General features: G+C 45.5%; 1 protein-coding gene across 1 annotated transcript; it reads left to right on the top strand.

Annotated features, from left to right (window-relative positions):
- Positions 1-204: 204 nt before the first annotated feature.
- On the top strand, positions 205-1,482 carry LOC124660573 (probable aquaporin TIP1-2). The gene is made up of 2 exons (XM_047198393.1): positions 205-448; positions 559-1,482. Exons 1-2 carry the CDS (start codon positions 316-318, stop codon positions 1,182-1,184), a joined length of 759 nt encoding a protein of 252 aa, XP_047054349.1. The 5' UTR covers positions 205-315; the 3' UTR covers positions 1,185-1,482.
- The last annotated feature ends 14,130 nt before the right edge of the window (positions 1,483-15,612 follow it).

A 15,612-nucleotide genomic window follows, 5' to 3' on the forward strand; every position in this document is an offset into this window, starting at 1 on the left:
AACCAATCCCGTGACCTAGATTATTGCCGCCCAAAAGAAACACAATCGTGTACGTGATGCGCATAACATCCGGAAAAAAGAAAAGAATGGCCGTCTGTGCGTGTGTGATCTGATCCCAATCCATCCTTGTTTGAAGCGGTCGTGACTGGCTCTAGCAAGTTCCCCGGCCAGCCTCACATCTATTCTCCGGACTATATATAACGCCCGTAACTGACAGACTGACACCACAACCACAACACCATATCCAGAGCAGAGTGTCCGAACAGAGTCTAGAGCAGTCTGTCGAGACAGAGTCCCCAAGAAAGCAAATCGAAAATGCCGGTGAGCAGGATCGCCATCGGCTCTCCGGGGGAGCTCTCCCACCCCGACACCTTCCGGGCCGGCGTTGCCGAGTTCATCTCCATGCTCATCTTCGTCTTCGCCGGCTCAGGCTCCGGCATGGCCTTCGGTACGTACGCAACTAGTCCACACATCGACCATCTCGTTCTTGGCGTGTGTATCATCATGCCATCCATCGTGCGCACATCTACTGACCACCATGCATGCATCTTGTTGCAGCCAAGCTATCTGACGGCGGCCCGACGACGCCGGCGGGGCTTATCGCGGCGGCGCTTGCGCACGCGCTGGCCCTGTTCGTGGCGGTGTCCGTGGGCGCCAACATCTCCGGCGGGCACGTGAACCCGGCGGTCACATTCGGCGCCTTCGTGGGCGGCAACATCAGCCTCCTCAAGGCCGTCGTCTACTGGGTCGCCCAGCTGCTCGGCTCCGTGGTCGCCTGCCTCCTCCTCAAGATCGCCACCGGCGGCGAGGCCGTGGGCGCCTTCTCCCTCTCCGCCGGCGTCGGGGTCTGGAACGCGGTGGTGTTCGAGATCGTCATGACCTTCGGCCTCGTCTACACGGTGTACGCCACCGCGGTGGACCCCAAGAAGGGGGACCTCGGCACCATCGCGCCCATCGCCATTGGCTTCATCGTCGGCGCCAACATCCTCGCCGGCGGCGCCTTCGACGGCGCCTCCATGAACCCGGCCGTGTCCTTCGGCCCTGCCGTCGTGAGCGGCGTGTGGGAGAACCACTGGGTGTACTGGCTCGGCCCGTTCGCCGGCGCCGCCATCGCCGCGCTCATCTACGACATCATCTTCATCGGCCAGCGCCCGCACGAGCAGCTCCCCACCGCAGACTACTGAAGAACCTGAACCAGTTCCATCCATCGCAATGATCATGATCGAGAGATTAGGATCGCTTTCAAGAATCAAGCAAGTGTCGTCGTGCGCGCGTGTCAGCAGCAAGAATCAAGCAAGTGTCGTCAGTAAGATTGCTTCAAGAATGAGGCAGGTTTATTAGTTTCTGTGTCTCTGTTTCTCTCGTGTCTTGAGAAGCTCAACGTGAACAGTGTCAGTCAGAAATAATGAGTACGCCGTCTTCTCTTGTAATCCTCAATTATCCTTCCGTTCCATGATCAAGGCCAGTGTCATTTTGTACAAACCGATCATCTGCTGTCTGTCTATCTGTCTAGCGATTTTATGTCTTGCTAGTCTTGTGTAATTATTTCATTTTCAAGGCATTCTCCATTTTCCTATGGTGTTCCATAATTTTCATTGTGACACTATGGAGAGGCTACTGATTGTGTGGTGTGACTTGTGAGTGTGACGAGGTCGCAAAATATTAACCCTTGTTACATTGAAATTGTATCTATGAACTTCGGTGATTATGATATATTTGATATAATATTATACAATATTTGCATAATATATGACGATCCCTAGCTGCTCTACGTTGATTTATGGTGATTTGCCCTTGGTTTTTAATTTTGCAGTATAGAAAAACCTTGTTTTGCTTGTTTTTACATTTAGGGTCCTTACAGATATCGAATTGAGATAGGATATTTGCCACGTCATTTTTTTCGGGAAATACAAGAAGATAACCACAAGGCAGAAGGAAAAGGCCAGTGTAAAGCCCAGAAGCCCCCCATGGTTCCTCCAGCCCCTTGAGACCCTCCATGGGTGGGATCTGGACCCCTCACGACCTTTATGGCTCGGTTTTAACGCCATCCGATGAATTTTGCCCTAAAACTATCTATATGTATGACATTTGTCGTTTAGTCACGAAGAGGCGGCCGTCACGAGAGAAATACACGAAACAAAGAGTTTTTGTGAAAATTATTACATTGAAATATTAACCCTTGATACCCTTGATGGCTTGCCAGTCTTGTGTAATTATTTTATTTTCAACTCCATTTTGCTATGGTATTCCACAATTCTCACTGTGACACTATGGAGACAAGCATAGATGATGTGTGATCGCCACAATGAAGTTGGCTACTGATTGTGTGGTGTGACTTGTGAGTGCGACGAGGTCACAAAATATTAACCCTTGATACATTGAAATTGTATCTATGAACTTCGGTGATTATGATATATATGATATAATACTATATGATATTTGCATAATATATGAGGCTCCCTAGCTGCTCTACGTTAATGAGGCTCCCTAGCTCTACGTTAATTTATGGTGATTTGCCCTTGGTTTTTAATTTCCCAGTGTAGAAAAACCTTGTTTTGCTTGTTTTTAAGTTTAGGATCCTTACAGACATCGAACTGAGATAGGATATTTGCCACGTCAGTTGTTTTGGGAAATACAAGAAGATAAGCGCAAGGTAGAAGGAAAAGGCCATTGGGAAGCCTAGAAGCCCCCCACGGCGCCCCTTGAGCCCCTCCATGGGTGGGATCTGGACCCTGACAACCCTTTTGGCTCAGTTTTAACGCTATCCGATGAGGTTTGCCCTAAAAATATCTATATGTATGACCTTTGTCGCAAAGTCATGAAGAGGCGGCCGTCACTACAAGAGATGGGGGATTTGTTGACGAAAACCCTGGTGACAAAAATGCATACCGTCATGGATGTGTCCTTATAGGTGACGAATTCATCTTTCGTCAAGCATTTAAGGTAATGCTTGACGGTATGATTTCTCGTCAAGAAAAATCGTCACCCATTACCCAAGCGGGAAGGGCTTCCATCGTGTCTGTTAATAGGTGACGAAATCAAAGATCGAGGTGACGAAATATTACTAAGTTACTTTATTAAATGTTATTAGTTTTATATATCATGCGTGACCCACTTGTCGTGAACATATTTAATTAAGTAAAAATTGTGGTTTGGAAGAATCGAACAAGGGCTTCGGCGTGACCGACGCGGAGTCTTACCGCTAAGGTAGATATGGAATTTTGATCCGGATCCGTAAGTAGTCTATTCTACATATTTATTTCAATGGTGTGATCTAGATGTTACGACATAATAATTCCCTTATTAATATTTATGTCGGCCGAGGGTGCCTCGTTTAAGTCGCGCCGCCAGCACACACGGCCTATATAGGTGCTCTTGCTAACGCCGAATCGACTAGGGTTCTCGTCGAGGTGAGAAGAATTCCGTGAAGGCTCCATTGTGGTGGCGGCGAGACGCATCATCGGTGAGTTGTCCCGATTGTTCGTTAGGTCTAGATTTTTTAATCGCTTGTCAAGATCTCGTTCCAAGAACGTTGGCATGTTCTTAACCGAATTGTAGGCAATGGATCGAAGTTGGATAACCGATGGCACCTAGTAAGTTCACAACAAAGTACATGGCAGGTGTTAGGGATTTCATCAAGTTTGCGCGAGAACACTTGGACAATACAGATGAACCAATCTTGTGCCCTTGCAAGGACTCGCCTAAATCTGATACGTCAGATATAAAAACAATCGAGGATCACCGCAATTGTTCAGTGTATGTCCATGACGTATACAAGATGGACTAGACATGGGGAAGATTTTAGTGATGACGAAGGGCGGGATAGAAACGATGATGGTGCGTATGATAGTGACAACGATGAAGAGGAAGACAATGGTGTTTGTTATGTTGATGATTCGTCTAGTATGATCGATGAACCGCGAAGTCCGGAAATAAAGGTCCCGACCTCGCCAAATCTGTATGCTAATCTAATTGAGTCAGCGAAAAAGAACTTTATGAGGGATGCACCTCTTTCACTAGGTTGTCGTTCATCATTAAGCTCCTTCATGTCAAATCATACAGCCGGATAACAAACAGAGGATTTGATCTCTTACTTCAGCTTTTACGTACAGCCTTTGCCGTATGTGGACTTTCCCAAATCATATGCCGATGCTAAGAGTGTTCTTTCCGATGTTGGGCTTGGTTATGAGACAATTCATGCATGCAAGTTTGATTGTTCTTTATTTTGGGGAGATCACAAGGACGATACGAACTGCCATGTTTGTGGATTATCAAGATATAGAGACCCTATCGGAAAAAAGAAAATCCCTCACAAGGTGTTAAGGTACTTTCCTATAATTAAAAGGTTGCGTAGACTATTTGTTAAAAAGGAAATGTCGACACATACAAGATGGCACAAAGAGAAGAGGGTTGTTGAGCCCAATGTACCGAGGCACCCCGCCGATGGTGAGGCATGGAAGCACTTTGATGGCAAGTTTGATTGGTTTGCTAAAGATCCTCGTAACATAAGACTAGGTTTTGCCACGTACGGCTTCAGCCCTTTTGGAAGTATGAGTAATCCTTACAAGTATGTGGCCTGTTTTTGAGATTCCTTACAACTTCCCACCATGGATGTGCATGGATCAATCGAATTACATGATGGCATTGCTAATCCCCGGAAGTATTCCCCAGGGAAAGATTTTCATGTATTTATGCAGCCACTGATAAAAGATATGATGCAGCTATGGAGTGGTGTGGAGACATTTGATGCATGCACAGAGGAATATTTCCCATTGCATGCCGCGTTTCTTTGGTCTATTCATGATTATCCCGGATATGCCACTATGTCAGCCGAAGCACAAGAGGATTTCATGCGTGTGTGCATTGCGATGAGAATCCTTGCGCTGAACCTTTGAAAAACAAAATTGGATATATTGGGCATCGGCGATTTCTTGATAAAAAACACCCATACAGAGAAGCAGACTTTTCAATGGTACAACCGAGATTAGAGATCCACCAAGGAAGTACACACCCAAAGAGGTAGCTGCGAAGGTAGAAATGGTTAAGGATTTTGAACATGGGAAAAATCCAATAAATAGAAAGCGGAAGCGTGCAACCGTACCCGTGAACCAACATGGCACCCGAAAGTCAGCTTACATCATCTACCGTATCGTCGTAACTTAAGATAGCTCACAACTTAGATGTGATGCATATTGAGAAGAACATATGTGACAATATTGTTGGTACACTACTTGAACTTGAGGGCAAGAATAAGGACACCGTTAGTGCTAGAATTGATTTGAGGAAATTCAAAATGTGGAAGAAGTATTGGTTGAAGAAAATTGAGAAGGATGATGATGATGCAAGCAAGAAGTTATGCGAAGCCCCCGCACCATGGACGCTTTCGAAGGAACAAGAGACATTTGTGTAGGTATTTGGCAAACACTAGGTTCCCGCATGGTTATTGCGCAACCGGGGAAGATGTGTGAATATTGATGGTTGTAAGGTTACCGGTATGAAGACGCATGATTGCCACATACTTCGCAGCCGAGTGTTGCCGGCCGGGCTCAAGGGAATTGCATCTAAGGAAATGTATGTGGCTATTGCAGTAGCTAGGAAGATTTTTTAGGGAGCCGTGTGCCAAAACCCCGAAAGTTGATGTGCTGAATCGATTGAAGGTTGAAATTGTTGTGATCCTATGCAAACTTGAGAAGCTCTTCCCCCAGCCTTTTTTTGATGTAATGGTGCACTTAGCTATTCATCTTCCCGAGGAGGCTCTTTTGAGGGGTCCCGTTCATTATGGTTGGATGTATCCAGCTTGAGAGAAGATTAGGTTATCTAAAGTCTACGGTCCGTAACAAAGCAAGGCCGAAGGTTCTATCGCAGTAGAGCTACATTGTTGATGAGTGTTTGATTTTTTGCTCTAGATTTTTCAAGGATGGCACAGTAAACAAGATTTAACAAAGATGATAGGAACCAAGACATTCGGAGAAAACCTGATCCCGACGAGATGGAAGTATTTTCAGCTTGGAGCTAAAGGTCTTGGGAAATCCATTTTGAAACATTTTGACAAGGAATTTGACAAAATGGTTTGGTATGTGCCGAACAACCGTGACGATGTAGAACGTTATATCAAGTAAGTAGTTAGCTTCACTTTAATAACTACTTCTCAATGTTGCGTACATAATTGTCCCGTATTTCATATGTGTTTTTTCTATGTTTCAGTTGAATTCCGACAAGAATTGGGAGGTAGGGGTGTGCGTGACATCGAGGAGACGGTTCGTAGAGAGTTTGCAGGTTGGTTTGCAAACCATGTGAGACAGCTTGGACAATGCATCGAAGATTTGAAGTCTCCGGCTGCTGGGCCGTACCGGCGTGTAGTAGTATACGCCGGTTGCAACGTAAAGGGTGCGAGGTTTCGCACGCTTACTCGGGATAAAGACCCGAAGACTCAAAATTCGGGCGTAGCGACTAAGGGATCTTTTGGTGATGCAGATGAGACCGACTACTATGGTGTTCTCGCAAGAAGTTCTTGAACCGCAAGACGGACTAACAAACACGGTGACAGTCCGTGTACTTGTTTCGTTGCGATCGGTTCGACCTTGCGAGCAAGGGTTCGAAGATAAAAGATGATGGTTTTTTTAAAAGCGTTAACACTTCTATCCTATGGTTCAAGAATTCACCATTCATATTGGCCACCAAGCTGAAACATGCTTCTATTTGGAGGATACAAAGTTTGGTGATCCGTGGAAAGTGGTGCGAAGTTCAGCCATAGACATGTGTACGACGTTCCGTAATTAGAAGATGGTAACGATGATGCATTTGTACGGAATGAAGACGCATACCAGGAGGATGAAGGTTCGCCGACCATACATTTCATGATGTTGTCGACCTAGACGAGGAAGCAGATGTGGAAGCAGAGGAGGATGATCATCGTGCTGCTGAAGTTGTACGTATTCATGATGCTCGTACAATCCGTGAACTAGAGAATGCGGAAGATAGTCCCAATGTTGACATGGATATGAGCGAAGATGAACTAGAGAATCAGTGAAGATAGTCTCATTTTGGAAGAGAACATACATGATGACGAGGGAAAAATTCAGAAGAAGATAGTGATTTAGATTGATAGAAACATGTAATGCATAGAACTATATGTTTTGTTCCAAACATTTGAAATGTTCTTATTTAGATGTTTACGATCTCGAACTTGTCATTGAATTATCCGAAGGTTTTAAGAGCAAATTAATATAAGCAAAAATATGGACAAATATAAGAAAGCCAACATGTCGGTAACATAACTTTGACAATGGTTTTAATTAATCGACACTTGACACGATTACAACCAACAAAGCACGATATGACTAACTATTGTTTTAACACAAGCAAAATCGACAATCGCATAAAGAGTCTTACAACTTAATTTAAACCTAAAGGGGCTGCATAGTTGGACACACCGGCACCATGAATCACGGACTAGCTACTCCGCATCGATTTCGTGCACATGGGTAGCAAACAAGTAAACCCCCGCATTTCCTGTAAAGCAAGAACAAGCATCTTGTCACCCATCCGAAGGTGCTTTTCCTTGTCCATGAACTCCTTCCACCCACCGACGCACATACGACCATCGTCCGAAGAAATTGCGTAGGACGAATGCACCAAAGTACCGGGATGGCACACAATACCGATTGCACCATATTGTTCCATATCTTTAGGAACCAAACGGCTAGGGATTTTCTGTTCCAACAAGTAGGGACATAGTTTAGTTAACACTTGTACGTAATGTAGGTCGCAAACTTAATGAAATGATATGATCTACCGCTTACCACGTGTTTGTTGTAATTTTCGCCGTTTGTCCAATTCGTAGTATGCAGCATTGGGACAAGTAGTGCTCCTTGATCATAATCTCCAGCATTGTGGTACTCAACAAGGTAGTCCAAGTTGTCCACCTGAAGAATGACGGTATGCATCATCCTCCAATTTATCATTGTTCCATCAGCACTACCGAGCGAGTCAACAATGTCACGCTTCGTACGGACAACCGGGTAGTAAGCCGCATAATTAAAATAACCGACATAAGATGGAATAATTAATATGATCAATCATTGTGTCCAAAGGTGGAAAATTACCCGGATGGATTAGTGGTTCGGGCCCAGCTATTACAAGAGTATCCCGACCAGATGAGTTAACTCTGAAAATTAACTCCATGCCAACCTTAAAATTGTACACTCTAGCAAATTCGTTCCAAAATCTTCCGTTGATATAGGTTCTGCCAGCTCTGTTGGTAACATTAACAACAAATGCATGGCCATCTTTGGTTTTGAGTGCAGCTTCAAAAGTTGTCCCGTGGGAGGTCTGGACACCATACTTCTTAAGGAAATACGGTCTATAGTAGCAAGGGATGACCTAAATTCAGTAGAGTTAATACAAAAGTAAGTTAAATATGCGTCTACTCGGATAATCACCGAGTCTCGTATCTTGGACTTCTATCAAGACATATCTGAACTTCTATCAAGCACATATCTGAACTTCTATCAAGCACATATCCGAACTTCTATCGGCATAGGACCGAACTACCGATACCTCTATCTCTAACAGCTACAACTATCGTAAAACTGGTATGAACGTAAAAGTTATCACAACTATCGTAAAACTCAACCATAAATAAGCGGTTAATACATATGGTGACCAACAATTATTACACACATCCGAATAATAGTACTAAACTAGCAATAACTACTAGGATCACGTGTTAAACTTTGATGTGGCGGCGAATTAATGAAACATCCGAATGAATTTTAAACTTATAAGTGCATGTACCGTCTTCTCCTCAAAACCCTCTTGTAGTGTTTGCACGAAAAACCTAACGCGACTCCCCTCCGCCGCACATCCCCTTCTTGTCAAAGCAAACCGGACACCGCAAAAAATATGAAGAAAGATTACCAATCGGAAACAACGATCGATCGCGAGACGTACATGTTATTTACGTACTCCACTAGTAGGCGCCATCCTTGGTCTCGACGCGGAGCGAGAGTCTTACAAGTCTCGCCGGCGAGAGACGTGGCGAGCGGTGGCGGCGAGAGACGTGGCGAGATCTGGCGGCGAGAGACGTGGCGAGATCTCGGCGGCGGCCGAAGGAGGTCGTGAAATGATGGCAAGTTATATCGTGGAGTAAATTTCGGTAGGTCAATAGGAGTGCAAATGGGCGGTGCTGGGTTTAGACGTGACAACACGGTCCAATGCGCGTCGCAGGACTAGACCCGCGCGCTTTCTCTTCGTCCGCCGTGTCAATATTTATCCCCTTCCCCTCCCCTACCGTCTCAATATTCGCACCGCATCCCGGTTTCCACTTTCCACACTTCTCGTCGTCTCCTCTCCCTCATTATCTTCGTCTTCCGCCGCTGCGTCACCATGGACATGGATGAGCAGCAAATCTACAACTGGACTAGCAAGCGCACAGTCCACATCCACGACGACGAGGACCTGGATGTGGTCTACACCAACGACCCCCGGGAAGTGCGCCGCGTCCTCGACATGTACACGGAGTGGCTCATGGAGGAGGAGCACAAGTTCGTCGGCCTCGACTTCGAGTACACCAACCATCGAGCCGAGGACGAGAAGAAGATCGCCGTGGTTCAACTCGCATGCGTCGACATGTGCCGGTGTTCCACTACGCAGCGTAAGAACTAATCCCCTTTTTTAATCTTTCGTTTGGGGTTTTTTACTTGCCGCCGTTCGTCTCTCTTTGATTTTCGTTTGACATTGTTCCCGAAAATCAGTACATTCCCGATCTAAATCTGCTACACATTGTTCCGTAAAAGCAAGACATTCCCGATCTAAATCTGCTACACATTGTTCCCGATTTATTAATTTGTTTCATCTTCGTCTCCTCCGTAGGTTCTTGCATATTTGTAACCGATCCGTGACTAGTACATTACTTTGTTTATCGCAGCTGCTAACCGGTGGGAGTCTCCGGCAATCTGCGATTTCTTTCGAGAAGGCGCTACGTTTGCGAGTGTTGACATCCGTGGTGACAAGAGAGTTCTCGCGGAGGACATGGCACATGGAGATTCCTTCCGAGTACTACGTCGATCTCCAGTGACGAGTACTTCAAGTACACCGGTCATGCGAGGGCTGGCATGGCTACCATGGCAGCAAGACTCATTGATTCATGGTTCGGTGATATGAAGAAGAAGTTCCACCACCATCGCCACAGACCGTGGGGGACTTCCCACTTCCAAATATGAACATCGAGTATGCAGCCATTGATGCTTGGGTCTCGTACGAGCTCTACCGCAAGATCGTGGTCGACAGCAGTCCCGCCGATGGTGGATTGATCATCTCTTCCGCCGCATGACCCCCCGATCTTTTGGTTTGGTCTCCTCCCGCGTGAGGTGCTTTTGGCTAGTAGTCCATTCTTTTGAAACTCGTAAATATTTTGCCATGCTATGTTAACAATTGTCTTGGGAGGTTTCAATTTTATGTTAACAATTGTTCTTTTGAAACTAAATGTTCGTAGCAAGAGAGTTCTTCAAAATCAAAACATACCGTACGTAAAAATCACCAAAAATTGTGATTAAAATTTTCTTTATGACTTTTACTCATTTATCTGAAATTTTTCATCGAAAAATCTCAAAGTGGTGAACAATAACATAATATGGTGTCCCCATGGTGCACATGTGTCGAACGAGGGGTTTTCGACGAAAAGAGGGGGAAATCGCTAAAACCGACCAAACCACCATGGATTTGGGGCATGATTTGGCACCCTTGTGCACATTGTGATATCACACCTTGCTTGCTATGGGTTTTGATTTTTTGGAGTTGGTGGCATGGTGTCCCCATGGTGGACATGTGTCGAACGAGGGGTTTTCAGACGAAAAGAGGGGGAAATCGCTAAAAACTGACCAAACCACCATGGATTTGGGGCATGATTTGGCACCCTTGTGCACATTGTGATATCACACCTTGCTTGCTATGGGTTTTGATTTTTTGGAGTTGGTGGCATGGTGTCCCCATGGTGGACATGTGTCGAACGAGGGGTTTTCGACGGAAAGAGGGGGGAATCGCCAAAAACCGACCAAACCACCATGGATTTGGGGCATGATTTGGCACCCTTGTGCACATTGTGATATCACACCTTGCTTGCTATGGGTTTTGATTTTTTGGAGTTGGTGGCATGGTGTCCCCATGGTGGACATGTGTCGAACGAGGGGTTTTCAGACGAAAAGAGGGGGAAATCGCCAAAAACTGACCAAACCACCATGGATTTGGGGCATGATTTGGCACCCTTGTGCACATTGTGATATCACACCTTGCTTGCTATGGGTTTTGATATTTTGGAGTTGGTGGCTTGGTGTCCCCATGGTGGACATGTGTCGAACGAGGGGTTTTCGGACGAAAAGAGGGGGAAATCGCCAAAAACTCGCCAAACCACCATGGATTTGGGGCATGATTTGGCACCCTTGTGCACATTGTGATATCACACCTTGCTTGCTATGGGTTTTGATTTTTGGAGTTGGTGGCATGGTGTCCCCATGGTGGACATGTGTCGAACGAGGGGTTTTCTGACGAAAAGAGGGGGAAATCGCTAAAAACTGACCAAACCACCATGGATTTGGGGCATGATTTGGCACACTTGTGCACATTGTGATATCACACCTTGCTTGCTATGGGTTTTGATTTTTTGGAGTTGGTGGCATGGTGTCCCCATGGTGGACATGTGTCGAACGAGGGGTTTTCAGACGAAAAGAGGGGGAAATCGCCAAAAACTGACCAAACCACCATGGATTTGGGGCATGATTTGGCACCCTTGTGCACATTGTGATATCACACCTTGCTTGCTATGGGTTTTGATTTTTGGAGTTGGTGGCATGGTGTCCCCATGGTGGACATGTGTCGAACGAGGGGTTTTCGACGAAAAGAGGGGGAAATCGCCAAAAACCGACCAAACCACCATGGATTTGGGGCATGATTTGGCACCCTTGTGCACATTGTGATATCACACCTTGCTTGCTATGGGTTTTGATTTTTGGAGTTGGTGGCATGGTGTCCCCATGGTGGACATGTGTCGAACGAGGGGTTTTCTGACGAAAAGAGGGGGAAATCGCTAAAAACCGACCAAACCACCATGGATTTGGGGCATGATTTGGCACCCTTGTGCACATTGTGATATCACACCTTGCTTGCTATGGGTTTTGATTTTTTGGAGTTGGTGGCTTGGTGTCCCCATGGTGGACATGTGTCGAACGAGGGGTTTTCAGACGAAAAGAGGGGGAAATCGCCAAAAACTGACCAAACCACCATGGATTTGGGGCATGATTTGGCACACTTGTGCACATTGTGATATCACACCTTGCTTGCTATGGGTTTTGATTTTTGGAGTTGGTGGCTTGGTGTCCCCATGGTGGACATGTGTCGAACGAGGGGTTTTCGGACGAAAAGAGGGGGAAATCGCCAAAAACTAACCAAACCACCATGGATTTGGGGCATGATTTGGCACACTTGTGCACATTGTGATATCACACCTTGCTTGCTATGGGTTTTGATTTTTGGAGTTGGTGGCTTGGTGTCCCCATGGTGGACATGTGTCGAACGAGGGGTTTTCTGACGAAAAGAGGGGGAAATCGCCAAAAACCGACCAAACCACCTTGGATTTGGGGCATTTAACGTCACCACATTACCCTACAACAGAAGTTTCACTTGGAAAAAGGTTTGACAACCTCTTAGTGCAATTAGGTCAACCTAGGTTTCACCAAACACTCAAACTTTCATATAAAATTGAAAATTTGTTGAAATCTTTCCAAACCTTGTGTATTGGCCAATGTGTGGCTAACACTTTCCATGGAAAATAACAAACTAGAAAAAAATTTGGCATAAGGGTGCATCAACATGTGGGTAATGACGCTAGCATGCTATCTTGGCAGTTTGGTTTGAAAATTTTCAAAAATTCATCCCCTAAACTCAAGAAGAGGCTATGTGTGATCACTAATTCGTATTTCAAATATTTTAGAGTTTTTAATACCCATACCGAAAATTCTCGTGCCAGCCCATCCGTCATGCGTGGGACCCATGTCAAAGTAATGGGAAAGTGGACCGACTACATGCAAGCAATCCACGTTTTCACACCCACGCGTCGACAGAGGAACCCAAACGGCAGCACCTACCGTATATCCATCGGCCCCATCGTCTCTCCCACCCGCAACTTCTATTCCCCAATCTCCGGCGAAAACCCCGCTTGCACCTCCACCAGCCGCAACACCGACCTCCCCTTCCACCGAAGATCCCGAAGATGAAGCGTGTTCGCGGAGACGAGCCGGAGGCGAGTGCGGTCGTCAACGTCGACAGAGGCGACGGCGATGGTCCGGTAGTAGTCGACGTCGCGGAGGCGGGATCTTCTTCCGCAACTGGAGCCGCTCTTCGCCGCGCCGTGACCGTGGAGGGCTCCGCCCAACCGGCCGTGGTCGCCGTCGCTGATGAGGCCACGGGAGACGTCCTCGCTCCCGCGGCACAAGCAGATGACCAGGGCTTCGATCCGAATGACCCGTTCTACCGCCACCTGTGCAGTACCGCGAGCTATATGGCCCCGCAGAGTGCGACGAGTTCGAAGAGGAGGCCTCCGACAACCGCAGCGAGGTACTCTACTATTCCGATCGATCCCCCGTTTTTCTTGATCTTACCGTTCACCATAGGGTTTGCTCATAGGGTAGATTGATTTGCCCCGTCAACGACTTCTTGTACAAATTGATGATTCCGGGGTTCTTGCTCATCCGATTTATGGTTTGTAGTTACTAGATCCGTAATATTTGATGCACATCTTGATTCAACCGTAATGATTCCTTTTGTGTGATGAATGATACCTGCTTAGTGTAACGCTCATCGCATTTCAAACTTAAATTCATCCGAATATGAATCATACCAGTAGTGATTATGATTACAAGAATTATATTATAGGTACTATTAATTGATCTGATACATGGATTTTATAATCACCATTTGTCTTAAACTGGTGCTTATTTATACGATGAAAGCATAGTGTGTACATCATTTTAATTTGGGGAACAAGTGAATTATCGCTTGCATGTAATTTATGACCATAATTTTTGTTCAATTCCTGCTTATTGACGTCATGAATCCATATTGTTTTATGAATCAAGACATCTTCGTGGAACAAATGATTGATCCCCGATCCATGAAATTTATAATCACCATTTTCTCTTAAATTGGTGCTTACTTATAATACCGAAATAATGATTGGACTACCCATGAACAAGTTGTGACAACAGCTTAAATTGGTGGTTATTTATATTAGTGAAGTAATTATGTATGGTTGGATCCGGATCATAAATGTTGATTCTACATGATTAATTCTTAATAATGTTCATACAAAAATATTTAATGCTTCAATTGTATTTCAGTTAATTTCCTTCTCTCACTTCTTCTTTACTTTCAAAATCGCAGGAAGACTCGAGGACGTTGACAGCGACAAGGAGGACCGGGACCGGAAGAGCCGCTTCGTTCGAAGAAGCCGAAGATCGGCCGCATCCCTTTCCGTCGTAACGGAAAGCCACATTGCCCATTCTCGCGGCAGGGTTTTCCCGAACGATCTCGTGTGTCCGATCCAAAGACGCGACGGGAGTTGGAAAAGGTAGCAAGCGTAAGCACAATCCTCGCTAGCAAGGCGAAGCACGCCGCCTTTGGCAAGTTCCTCGTGGACTACGTCAGACCGGCCTCATCCCGCTCGTCGGTCCAACCTGTTGGCCCTCATGTTCTCCACTAAATTTAGTTTCGTTTAGTTGTTCCCCCGGAGGTTCATGGTTAAACTATGTCATGTTTCAAAGACTATGTTCTACTTTTGTTATTTGGAACCTGGGCAATCATACCCAGTTGTTTAACTTCCAGCCTAGTGGGCTTGTTCTGTTTTTCCCAAGGCCCAGGGAAGTACATATTAATTTGCAAAAAATGAACAATTAAAATCAGTGAAAATTGAACTGGCAGGAGAAAAAATGCAGGACCAAATAGTCAATCGTAAAGTTTACCCCCTACATAATCCCACTATACAATCCCTTCACACAAGAGCGGCCAGTGGTAGCGATATGACATAAACACACAATGGGCACACACAAATTGTAGACTAAAACAATTATATCATATGATAAAGATTATATCATAGGATATCAACCGAAACTTCAATACCACCACGGCCGCCCCGGTTGAAAAGAATGAGAACAACATTCCCGCATTCAAAGTTGTACTCCTTAGTAAACTCCGACCAGACAGGAATCGAACTTCATCCTTCCATCGCAGTAGTGTAGTATGCACCCCGAGGGTGGTAGCCATAGTCATCAACAAAAAACATGCCTCCCCGCTTTCGCAGATATTCAAGGACCTAACAACTTCCTTCGGTATACGCTGAATAATAAAAATTAAATTATATATGGGAAGGATATAAAGGATAACTAAGATTACATAAAGAAAACGAGAATTATACCAGTCCATTGCCCTTCAAATCAGTATTCGTCAAGGTGTGCACAAAAACAACACCAAGACCAAGACCACGCTCACGGAGAAGTTGTTCCTTCTTCAATGTTTGAGCAGTAGTAAGCATAACACCTTTAGTGTGGACAACCGCAGCTTGGA

This window comes from Lolium rigidum, chromosome 6 (assembly GCF_022539505.1).
Source record: "Lolium rigidum isolate FL_2022 chromosome 6, APGP_CSIRO_Lrig_0.1, whole genome shotgun sequence".
NCBI lineage: Eukaryota > Viridiplantae > Streptophyta > Magnoliopsida > Poales > Poaceae > Lolium > Lolium rigidum.

What these genes read in the sequence shown, in the direction of transcription:
- LOC124660573 (XM_047198393.1), top strand. Translation starts at nt 316, where the DNA reads ATGCCGGTGAGCAGGATCGCCATCGGCTCTCCGGGGGAGCTCTCCCAC. An exon ending in AGGCTCCGGCATGGCCTTCG is followed by an intron (nt 449 to 558) that starts GTACGTACGCAA and finishes ATCTTGTTGCAG; the next exon opens with CCAAGCTATCTGACGGCGGC.